Source organism: Dendrobates tinctorius, unplaced genomic scaffold, assembly GCF_039654945.1.
Source record: "Dendrobates tinctorius isolate UK_male_01 unplaced genomic scaffold, ASM3965494v1 ptg000011l, whole genome shotgun sequence".
Lineage (NCBI taxonomy): Eukaryota > Metazoa > Chordata > Amphibia > Anura > Dendrobatidae > Dendrobates > Dendrobates tinctorius.
The window spans coordinates 79541270-79554281 of record NW_027361679.1 but is presented as its reverse complement, the minus strand read 5'-3'; the positions used below and the strand labels follow the sequence as shown (position 1 = coordinate 79554281).

General features: G+C 45.6%; 1 protein-coding gene across 2 annotated transcripts in view; it reads left to right on the top strand.

Moving 5' to 3' along the window:
• Positions 1-13012, top strand: part of TNKS (tankyrase) — a 288176-nt gene that overhangs the window by 128248 nt on the left and 146916 nt on the right. For both annotated transcript variants that reach the window (XM_073543626.1, XM_073543618.1), the window contains exons 7-8: positions 11016-11082; positions 12264-12450. In XM_073543626.1, coding sequence (XP_073399727.1) covers positions 11016-11082; positions 12264-12450 — 254 coding nt within the window. The remainder of the gene's footprint in view (positions 1-11015; positions 11083-12263; positions 12451-13012) is intronic.

Below are 13012 nucleotides of genomic sequence, written 5' to 3'. Positions count from 1 at the left end.
GGGAAGCATCGGCAGGGAGGGGGCTCCCTCCGTGCTTCCCTGAGACCCCCAGCACAGCGCGATGTGCTGCGCTGCTCTGGGGGCCTCCTTCCCTGCAGGCCCCCGGATCCCAGATCGCTGATCTGACATTGCTGTCCAAACTGTCAAAACAGCGATCTGACACAATACAGTGAGATCCCCCCCCCGGGACAATAAAATAAAGTGTAAAAATAATTTATAAAAATCCCTAAATAAAATTAAAAAAAAAAATATTCCCTAATGAATTCATTTTTTGGAAATAAAAAAAACAAAAGTACACCTATTTAGTATCGCCGCGTCCGTAACGACCCGCCCTATAAAACTGTCCCACTAGTTAACCCCTTTAGTGAACCCCTTAAAAAATAAAAAACAAAGCAAAAAGCAATGCTTTATCATACCGCCGAACAAAAGTGCAATAATACGCGATCAAAAAGACGGATATAAATAACCGTGGTACCACTGAAAACGTCATCTTGTCCGGCAAAAAATGAGCCACCACAGTGTCATCAGCGAAAAAATAAGTTATAGCTCACAGAATAAAGCGATGCAAAAATATATTTTTTTTTATAAAATTGTTTTCATTGCATAAAAGCGCCAAAACATAAAAAAACATAAATGAGGTATCGCTGCAATCGTACTGACCCGAAGAATAAAACCACTTTATCCATTTTACCACACGCGGAACAGTGTAAACGCACCCCTCAAAAGAAATTCATGAAATGCTGGTTTTCGTTCATTCTGCGTCCCAAAAATCGGAATAAAAAGCGATCAAAAAATGTCACATGCCCGAAAATGGTACCAATAAAATCGTCAACTCGTCTCGCAAAAAATAAGACCTCACATGACTCTGTGGGTCAAAATACGGAAAAATTATAGCTCTCAAAATGTGGTGATGCAAAAACTATTTTTACAATAAAAAGCGTCTTTTAGGCTGGTTTCACATTAGCATTCATGTGCGCAGTGCATCGTGCTCATCCGTGCACATGCGTCATGCGTACTTATGTTTAAAGGTGAGTACACATGGTCTTGCGTTTGCATGTGTTCGTCTGTTTTCGTGCTCATGCGTTTTTTCAAGGTGTGCGTCTAGACGTGCAAGATGCAACCTTCTGCATTTTTGGGTCCGTCCAAAGGCGTCAAAAAAACTCATGCGTTCGCTTGCGCACAGAATGCGTCATAACGCATTGCAGTCTATGGGAACTCAGGCGTGCGCATGGACATGCGTACGCCTGCGTTTGTGTACGCATGCGTTTTATGAGTAAACGTGTAGACACTGGTTTGACACTTAGAGAACGAATGCGTATAAATGCAAATGCATGCAAATAAACGCAAGTTATATCAATGAAATTTTACCACTAACATGAAGTACAATATGTCATGAGAAAATAGTGTGAGAATCAGCGGGATCCGTTGAAGTGTTCCAGAGTTATAACCTCATAAAGGGACAGTGGTCAGAATTGTAAAAATTGACTTGCAAACCACCCTTGGGAGTAAAGGGGTTAAAGTTGTGAAAATGACCTCACAAAATTTATACTTTGTCTGACCACTTTTTTCCATGGCACAAAAAGAGTCGTGCCATCTATACCAAAATCATAATCATGCATGACAATGCAAAGATTACCTCTGAGTAGAGTTGAGCGAAACGGGTCGGTCAAATTCTAAAGTCACAGACTTTAGCCAAAGTTGGGTTTCGCCGATCGAAACCCGACCATAGCATGAGGTCGCCGACCCGAGCGCCAAAGTCGCGTTTCAAATAATGCTTCCAGCGCCTTTTCTCAGCCAATGATGGAGGACGCACACTGTGGGCAACGCGATGACATGGGCAGCGGCCACCACCATCTTAGAGAAGGGCATTGAAGTGATTGGCTGGCTTTGTGTGGCGTCACAGTGGGTATAAAAGGCTGTGACCGCCATCTTACTTCTGCCGATCTTAGAATAGGGAGAGGTGCTGCTGCTAATTTTGAATAGGGAGAGCGTTTAAGCAGGGAAGAAGAAAAAAAAAAATAGCTTCTGCTGATGGCGCTTTTCACTGTACAGTTAGTGTGCAGTGAAAGGGGAGGATTTTTGTTGTGTGCAGCAGTGCTGGTGGTGATTAGGCTGCCTTTTAAGGCTACCTGATAGCTACATTGCTGTGTGCATACTGCTGTTCAAACTGCTTTTTTCAAAGCACTCTAACTTCTATTATTTTGTTCAGGACAGTTACCGAGCGTTCATTTTTTTCACACACCGTATAGCGGTGTACGCTCCTCACACAAAAACAGAGGAGATTTTCCACTTTTCCAGACCTACACCGTATAGAGCTGTCCGCTTTTCAAACAGTTTTGTATATCTTCTGTTTAATTACGGTCAAAACTATACAGAGACAGCGTGTGTCACTCCGTATAAAAATAGACGGAGATTTAAAATTTTCCATACAGACACCGTATTGAGCTGTTCGATTCTCAAACAGTATTGTATATCTGCTGTTCGCATTACAGTCACATCTATACAGAGTCAGCGTGTGTGTGACACTCCGTAAATACATACACGGAGATTGTTAGTTACACAAAAAAACGTATACAGCTGTACACTTCTGATACAGTACGGTATATCTGCTTGTTGGATTACGGTCAAATACATACTGGGAGAGCGTCTGTGACTAACAAAATATATACATAGATTAAATTTTTTTAATACACCTTTCACAGCTGGAAGCTCCTCATACAGTTCCATCTCTCTGCTGGTATTTTTGGTACACTTTCCCAAACATGAAGTATGGTGTAAGAGGCCGCGGACGTGGGCAGGGGGGGGGTGTGGCTGGTACTGATGGTGGTGGTGTATCGGCTGGTTCTGGCCAAAGCACAATAGCAGCTAAGGCAGTAGGTGTTGAGCCTGCATCATCGTCTGGCCCAAGAAGGCCTGTAAGGTTCCCTTTTCTTGGAGTAGGAAAACCGCTTTTAAAGCCGGAGCATCAGGAACAGGTTTTGGCGTACATTGCCGAAACAGCCACCAGCTCTATTGCCTCCTCTTCTGAATGTTCGAAACCTGCAAGCACTGAGTCCTCAGTGCAGGGTGGTCAGGAAAAACACTTTCCCTTGTGGTCTTCACCCCCACCAAAAGTTAAGGATGCAGCAGCCCACACTTCAGATTACTCTATGGAGCTCTTTTCACATACCATGCCGGGGTTATCCATTCAAATCCTGAATTCCCCAGTCCAAGATGAATCTGACATGGAGTGCACTGATGCACAGCCACTGCTAGATGATTCTGCTGGTACATTGACCCAGAGCACTACATTGCCCTCGCAGTCTACTGAGGCAGAATCTGACCCTGATGAAACTCAGGTGCCCCTTCCCGCATACTATACCACCTTACACGGTGACACAGAGGAAGGTTTAGAGGCAGGTGCAGATGACTTTGAAGAGGAGGTGATGGATGACCCAGTTCTTGACCTGGATTGGCATCCATTGGGGGAGGAGGGTGGCGCTGGCAATAGTTCAGATAAGGAGAAGGATCCGCAGCAGGCATTGACATCGCAGTAGTGGTTATCTGGCAGGCCTGTAGCTGTCCAAAAACGTGGACCAAAAACTAAGAGTTGCAGGACAGCTTGGCCAGACGGTCAACTTAGTACAGCGTGAAAGGTCAGAAAATGTATACCATAGTAGGAAGAGTGCAGTGTGGCACTTCTTTGTCCAAAATCCTACTGATGAGGCAAAGGTTACCTGTAAGAAGTGCGGAAGGACCTTTAGCCGAGGTAAACAACTCCAAAATTTGAATACCAGTTGCATGCTTAGACATTTAATCAACATGCACTTGCAAGCGTGGACGGACTACAAAACCTCAGCACATGTGCACCTGCTCCGACTGAAGGTAGCCAACAATGCTCCATCGCTTCCCCCACTGTAAGACCACCGCCACCGTTAAGCACACCATCAGCACTAAATGTTGAGGTGTCGTCGCAAGGCCAAAGCACTCAGGGAATCACAACACTGAATCTAGGCCATCACCACCAAAACCATCACCAACCCCCTCTCACTCCGTCCGGTCCACCGCTACTTCCCCCATATGCAGCTCTCCAGTCCATCTCATCCTACCAGACACTGAGTAGGACAAGAAAGTACTCATCCGCGTACACTGTTTGAACGCCTACATTGCCAAACTAATCTCATTAGAGATGATGCCCTACCGTTTGGTTGAAAGCGAAGCTTTCCGCGAGCTCATGGCCTACGCAGTACCACGCTATGACCTACCCAGTCGGCACTTCTTTTCTCTAAAAAACCATCCCTGCCCTCCACCGACATGTGAAAGACCGCATTGTCCATGCACTCAAGCAGTCAGTGAGTGGAAAGGTGCACCTTACAACAGATGCATGGTCCAGTAGGCATGGCCAGGGCCGTTACGTGTCCATCACTGTGCACTGGGTTAATGTGGTGGATGCAGGCTCCACAGGGGACAGCGGCGGGGAACAGTGCTGCCTAGCCCACGGTATAGGAAACAGTTGGCTGTAAGCTTTCGACCCTCCTCCTCCTCCATAAGTGAAAGCTCGTCCACAGAGCACAGTCGCATGAGCACTCCATCCGCAGCTGGCAGTGTTGCACATGAGGTATCCCACTATCGAACAGCTAGTGGTAAGCGGCAGCAGGCTGTGTTAAAGATGATGTCTTTGGGCGACAACAGACACACCGCGGAAGTACTGGCCGACTACTTGCAGCGACAAACTGAGTCATGGCTGGGCAGTCTACATCTTGAGTCAGGCAAGGTGTCATTGATAACTGCCGTAATTTTGTGGCAGCCATAGCCCTTGCAAAATTCACACAGATACCTTGCCTAGCTCACACTTTGAACCTGGTGGTGCAGTGCCTCCTAATTAATTATCCGGAGTTAACATCCCTGCTCCATAAGGTGCGAAGACTGTGCTCACGCATCCGTCGCTCGCACGTACACTCCAGTCGTATGCAGAAGCTGCAGTGATTTCTCCACCTCCCCAAGCACCGCCTAATCATAGACGTTGCAACAAGGTGGAACTCCATCCTGCACATGGTTGAGAGGCTGTGCGAACAGAGGCAGGCTGTAATGCATTTGTGGGAGGATACACGGGCAGGCAATTTGAGGGCAGACATGGAATTGTCGGGTGTGCAGTTGTCAAAGCTGAAAGACCTCTGTAAAGTCCTTCAGTGTTTTGAGGAATGCACACGCCAGGTAAGCGCAGACGACACCATCATAAGCATGAGCATCCCACTTATGCGTCTGCTCATGCAAAGTTTGACGCACATTAAGGATCTGGCGTCTGCAGCGGAGGAGGAAAAGGAGGAGGAGGGAAGCCTTGCTGACAGTCAGCCATTGTCTGGTCAGGGAACTGTCCTGGAAGAGGTGGAGGAGGATGAGGGGGATGATTATTTTTGGCAGGAGGATGCTTCTCAGGGGGCTAGAGAAAATGTTGGCGTTCCAAAGTTAGGTACAGGGTTTATGCGTGACTGTAGGGATGTGGATTTGCCAGAAAGTGCTCCTCCACCCAGCATTGGCAGTGCATTATTGACACCTGGAACGTTGGCCCACATGTGCGATTATGCCTTGCGGATCCTAAAAAGGGACAGCATCCTCGATCCACGCTACAAAGGCAAATTACACAACATCATGCCGCAGGAGAACCTAGAGATAATATTGGCTAACAAACAAGTAACTCTGGTAAACCTTTTGTTTGAGGCTTTCCCAGCACACAGCAGCATTGCTGGTTCTCCCACGAGCTGTAGTGGGCACAGTGGAAGAGGTGTTCGTGGTGCACACAGCCGAAGTGGTGTTGGAGACAGAGGTTTCATGACCATGTTGTGGACTGACTTCTCAAGTACCGCTCACATGACTGCTAATACTGCATCGATTAAAAGTGACAGGAGACAGCTGTTGTCAACTATGGTTACAAACTACTTCTCCCTCATGTTCTGCCTCACTGGTTATTCCCCTTTAACTATTGGTCCTCTAAACTGGACACCTGGCCTGAATTGGCACAATATGCCTTAGAGGAGCTCGCTTGCCCTGCTGCTAGTGTGTTATCTGAAAGAGTCTTCAGTGCTGCTGGATCAATCCTGACAGGAAAAAAAGGACCCGTCTGTCGACCCAAAATGTTGATGATCTAACCTTCATTAAAATGAACCATGCATGGGTTTCAAAGGATTTTGTCCCACCTTCCCCTGATGACACATAGGTTGCCAGAAAACTGCCTCGCTTTTGTCCTCTTCCTCGGACTTGCCCAATTGCTCCATTTGCAGCTGCTGAATGTCCAGCCTACACATCATCATATGCCATTTTTTAAACCTCCCTAACTGAGCCGCCCCCCCCCCAAGGGCTGTGGTCAACACCTGGCGCACCCGGGCAAGTGCCGTTGCTCTGAACAGGTGGATGGGCCCACTGATGGCCGACGACACTGGCACAGGGCCCCTCATAGTACAATACAGTGTCTCTGACGGTGGCGGGGCCCACTCGCCGTCAGACACACCAGCGTACTATGAGGGGCCCTGTGCCAATACCGTCGCCCTTGAGTGTGCCCCCCCCTGCTTGGTCATGGCCACAGCACTTGCAAGTTGCAATACTTACCTCTCCCTGCTCCACCGCTGTGTAGTCTGGGCAGTTAAATCCTTCACAGGGTCGGCCACTAGAAATTTGGTTTATTGATCGATGATGGTTAAGATGTAGCTATGGCCTGTCCTGCTGGCCTCTACCTTCAAATGATCAATGGCTACCATTTGTAATGGACGTCAACTTACAAGCGGATGCAGTGGTGCTTTATGATCACCTTTCACAGTTGTGATAGTCACAGACGTGTGACATTCCTGCCGCCATTTTTGAATGTCTCCTCTCATGCCAATCCAATAGAATCACCTACGGCCAGTGGCTTCTGTCTTTTGCACTCCAAAATGATCAGACACATCATGATAGGCAGTGAGGACCATGTCTACATCTCTCCCTGTGATCACAATTTGATGGAGACGAGTAACAGTGATGTGATCCACGCTACTGCGATAAAGCAATCTTTTCTTCACAAAGAACCATTTTCGCTGTCTCCACAGACACCGTAATTGAGGGTCTGCATCTCCTGTGCAACATCTACCAGGAGGTTTTCCCGCAAAGAGTAATTCCCAAATTTCTGCTAACACTCGACTTTCCATCTGTACTTGTATCCATGTAGTTTCCAGTAGCGGAGAGTCTGGACTGGCTTACTGAGATTGAAATATATACTAAGATTTCAAAGTACCACAACACTGTATACTGGTGTACACTTCGAAAACCTTTCCCTTTTTTTCTACTTTTTAAATTCTGGTGTAATACATAGTGAGCCTGTGAGTGTCTGTCTGACTCCGGAAGTATAGACGGAAATTTACAATTACCCCTAGACTGGATACACCTGGTATGTGCTGATACAGTGCCTTTGTTCAAAATTTTTTATTACAGTATCATCCATAGTGAGTGAGCATGTGTGGATTACGCCTTCTATATATACGGTGAATCGGAGATATCAATTTTTACTCTATACTCGATACAGCTTGTATCTTGTTATACAGTACCTTTGTTCGACATTTAGTATTACGGTCAAATCCATACTGAGTAAGCGTCTGAGAGTGACTACGGGACTATGTATACGGAGATTTCAATTGTACCCTATAATATATATACTTGCTATCTTGTTATCCAGTACCTTTTTTTACAACATTTTTTATTATGGTCAAACCCAGACTGAGTGAGCATCTGAGGGTGACTCCAGAAATATATACCGAGATTTCAAATTTGGCCAACACTGTATACAGCTGCACGCTTCTGATAAAGTAACCTCTTTAGCTATTTCGATTCTGGTGTAATCCATAATGAGCCTGTGAACGTCTGTCTGTTACTCCGGAAATATATTTGGAGATTTAAGATTACCCTAACACTGTATACAGCTGTACGCTTGTGTTACTTTACCCATTTACAGCTTTTCATATTCTTGTGTAATCCATACTGGGCCTGAGAGCGTTTGTCTGCCTCCTGAAATATATACGGAGATTCAGAATGTTTACACTATACTATATATACCTTGTATCTGGTGATACTGTACCCTTTTTCAACTTTTTATTTTATTGTGTAATCCATACTGAGCCTGTGAGCGTCTGTGTATGACTCATGAAATATATACGGAGATTTACTGTTATCCCTAGACTATATAGAGCTGTACGCTTCTGATACAGTACCATATATCTGCTGGTATTTTGGGTCCATTTTCCGAAGTATGATGGAAGAGGACACGGACGTGGGCGTGGGGGGCCACCTGGTACTGATGGTGGTGGTGGTGCATCTTCTGGTAGTGCCAAAAACACAATAGCAGCTAAGGCAGGAGGTGTTGAGCCTGCGTCATGGTGTAGGTCCGGAAGACCGGTAAGGCTCCCTTTTCTGGGAGTAGGTAGACTGCTTTTAAAGCCGGAGCATCAGGAACTGTTTTTGCCTTACATTGCTGAAACAGCCTCCAGCTCGATCGCTGCCTCTTCTGAAGTTCCAAAAAATGCAAGCACTGAGTTGTCAGTGCAGGCTTCTGGTCAGGAGCAACCCCTTTCCTTGTGTCCTTCACCCACACCAAAAGTGAAGGATGCGGCTGCACACACTTCAGATTACTCCATGGAGCTCTTTTCACATACCATGCCTGGGTTCATTAAAAATGGGGCCCATCATATACTGGAGCATTCCAAATGGGGGACATCAGACATTGGAGCAGCATTTACGGGGCCCATTATACACTGGAGCATTAGAAATGGAGTCCATTATATATTGAGCATTATTAGGGCCCATCATACACTGGAGCATCATCCATGGAGCCCATCATATACTGGAGCATTCTAAATGGGGCAGATAAGACACTGGAGCAGCATCTATGGGGCCCATTATACACTGGAGCATTAGAAATGGGGCCCAAGACCGGTGTGGACAGCGTCAGTCTTGATGAGTTGAGGCCATGAATTGTAAATTTAGCTGAAACCCAGAAAACACCTTGAAGTCCCACTCCCCAGCACATACCTTGGCCTCTCCACTTTGCAGATAAAAATCAAAATACTGGATTACATTGATTTAGGAAAATTATTTTGTAAAGTTGTGTCCTGTAAGTTTTCTTCTGAATCTAGCGCTCGTCTTTAACCTCTACTGTAACAAATGGCATGTTTAGCGTAGACACTCCATGGCCCTCATCGGTGCAATTTTCCTTCCTTTAAGGCTAAATGCAGATGTACTTTTTTGCCCTGCGGATTTTTCCGCACAGAATTGAAGAAATCCGCAGGTCAAATGACCTGCATTTTTCCTGCGGATTTCTTCCTTTTTTCTTGTGGTTTTCCCCTGCGGATTTCCCCCTGCGGATTTGGAGAATGGAGCAGGAGGAAAACTGTACAAAAGAAGTGACATGCTGCATATTTTGAACCACAAGAAAACCGCGCGGAAAAATCCGCAGCGTCTGCACAGCGTTTTTTTTTTCTATTGACTAACATGCTACTGTACATCACAATGCGGATATGCAGCGTTTCTGCGCGGTAAAATCCGCTGCGGATCCGCTGGATATCTGCATCGTGTGCACATGGCCATATTCACAGAATACCACCATGATTTCTAGAGCGACGGTGTCTGTTTCAAGTATTGTGCGTTTTTTTTTTTTTTTGTTTAAATATTGGTTAACCATGCCAATTGCGTCATTGAAAGTTACCGATCGTTCTATGCGTATAAAATATTTTAAGTGCCTAATTGATATGAGATCAGCCTCACAGATCAGCTGTTCACAGGTTCAGCAGCAGCTATAAATGCAATGCACCGAGTGGAACACCACAGGTCCATACACTGTGGTTACAGTAACAATCCAAGCAGAAAACAATGCTGTTTTAATCCATAAGATTTGTTGAAACGAACAATGGTGAAACGGCAGAAAACACAAGTGTAAAAGGAGGAACCACGGGCAAGCTCAGAAAAAGGACCATGTAGATCACAAAACGTTGCCTTGAGCTTGTTCGTGTTCCCCCTTTGTCACTAGTGTGTTGTTCTGCTGTTTCACCATTTTTGATTTTAACAAATCTTCTGAATTGGTAAAGCATCACTTTTATTGAAGTAAGTGCAAGCTTTCTGCTCGGATTGTTACTGTTATCTCTTGAAGTTCGTAGTTGTGCATTGGACAGGTGAACTGATTGCTCATTTTCCACTTCACAGTGTCGTGGTTGTTCTCAGGTGCTTCAGCTTGGCCTCTATAGAAGTGAATGAGGCCTGAGCTGTATTACCAGAGAATAGCCAGTACACAGCGTACAAATCTTTGGTGAGACAGCGCTGTATACTATTAACATCTGGCCACTGCGAAACCTGCAAACCACTGATTAGTAAGTGTGCCGAGAGTTGGACCCCACTGACCTGATAGTGATGATGACCGATTCCTGGGACAAACGTTTTACACCTTGGTAAAAAAGCTGCACATCCAGCCTTGGTGAATGAGAGACTGTTCACATGCACGACCACTTCTCTTTTCATTTCCCATGGGGCTGCTGGAGAAAGCGGACGCCCCCTGGCAGAGCAGAAGACAATGCACGCTGCCTGTCCATTCTAATAGGGATAAAAATGGGTTGTTTTGGTGATTGGTGGGGTTCTCAGCTGTCGCACCGTTACTGATCTAGTAGTTATCACCTATCCAGTGTTTCAGACAACACCTTTAATCTTTGTAATCTATAAAGGTTAAGATGTCTATTCATTGGGTCAAGCCATAATCTAATGTGTATGGTATGGATCTTCCTGATGTGCATGGAAGGAGGCGGGTGTTACACTTTCCGCTACTGTGAATCGAGGTATTCCCACCTCAATTTCACCGGAGCACTGAGCATGGCCACAATTTACTGGTGGATGGAAAATAACAAAGAATGTGCAGGACTCAGGGGGTGACGATCAAAGTAGAAGGGGTATTAATAAGAGCCATGACTCACGCATTTCTCTTATTGTAGCTGTTACTACTATGCTGTACTTATGTGTTCTTCACTTCTCTCCAGCGGGCTGGTGCCTCTGCATAATGCGTGTTCCTATGGACACTTTGAAGTAACAGAATTATTACTTAAGGTAGGTGATTGATTCTGCATGCATTCTGATGACGTATAGCTGCTCAGTGTTTACGATTATTGGTAAGCAACCATTCCTGGCCGTTTAACAGAGGGAGGGAACTCGCTATTTAATCCCATTCGCACCCAGAGATTGTGTGGTCCCGATGATTGCTGTGATAATCAGAGGTATAGTGATAGACTCGGGGCGTGCCAGCTACAATGGACTCTTAAGGGCCTGTTACACACAGCGATCTCGCTGGCGAGATCCCTGATTTTGTGACACATCAGCGATCTCTCCAGCTAGATCGCTGTGTGTGACATCCAGCAGCGATCGGCCCCCCGGCGGGGTATCACTGATCGTCCTGGCCCGTTTTTTTCATCGCTGGTCTCCCGCTGGCCAGCGCGCATCGCTGCGTGTGGCAGACCGGAGTAGCAGATAGCAGAGCTACGCCGGTCTGTGCGCCGCTCTGCCGCCACCTCCCGCCCTGCCTGCAGTGCTCGCTGGTATCTAGGGTAAACATCGGGTTTCTAAGGGCTCCGCGGCCCTTACAAACCCGATGTTTACGTTGGTAACCAGCGTGCTCGCTGGTCCTGATCGCTAGAGGGGCTGTCTGTGACCAGCGATCAGATAACAATGTCCCAGCGATCCCATCCATGTCGGATCATTGGTGGGATCGCTGGGACATCGTTATGTGTAACGGTACCCTTAAAACTTTAGCAACATTTTAGTAGAAAAATATAATGTTTCGTTATGTTAATTACACTTTGCGATAATTCCTGTGAAGCAAGGGTTAACAAACTGACAACAGTTTTGAATACATTGAGGGGTGCTGTATGTATAATGGTATCAATTTGGGGGGGTTTCCAATACAAAGTCACTTCAAAACTGAATAGATCTGTGAAAAAAAAAATTATAAGGTGGAAACTTTCAGAAACTTAAAGGCTCAAATTTGAAAAATTTGGTGTGGTCACATAGGGGTTAAAGTGCTATTCTCCTCTCGAACAAATCCACAGACTAAATTCAGGTCTTGGTCTGCTTGTCTGTTTTTAGAACTTCAGTATAAGTAAATGGAGAGAGTAAAATATGCAGTCGCCTGTCTTCATTTTCAGTGCCTTTTGAATTGGGAAATATAGAATCGCCATCTGTTTGGAGATTTGTTTGTTTAGTTTTGTGAAGAATAATGTTGTTGTTTTTTTCAGCATGGAGCTTGCGTCAATGCTATGGATCTATGGCAGTTTACACCATTACATGAGGCTGCATCAAAGAATCGGGTTGAAGTTTGCTCTCTACTGTTGAGCCACGGTGCAGATCCAACACTAGTCAATTGCCATGGAAAAAGTGCAGTGGACATGGCCCCTACTCCAGAGCTCAAGGAGAGATTAACATGTAAGTGGTATAAGGAATAATCTCAGTTTTTCTTTATTTTCAGCTTTCATCTATGTTCTTTTGGTGGAAAATGGGGGTATTAGTTTTCTCATGGCTCACAGGCCATGCTTCAATTTTCTGGTCCCTTTTTTAACCCCTTTCTGACATCAGACGTACTATCCCGTCCATGGGACCCGGGCCCCCTATGCCCATGGACGGGATAGTACGTCTAGCGCGATCAGCGGCGCCCACGTGGTGAGCGCCGCTGATCGCGGCCGGGTGTCAGCTGATTATCACAGTGTCAGCTGATCTGTCACAGTGATCTGTGATGTGACAGATCAGCCATCTGTCACAGGATAGTGATGTCCCACCTGGGACTATGTAATAAAGTTAAAAAAAAAAAAAAAAAAATTCCCCCAATAAATCCATTTTTTAGAAATAAAAAAAACAATAAAAGTACACATTAGGTATTGCCGCGTCCGTAACGACCTGCCCTATAAAACTGTCCCATTAGTTAACCCCTTTAGCGAACCCCTTAAAAAATAAAAATATAAAAAGAAGCAAAAAATGATTTATTAGCATA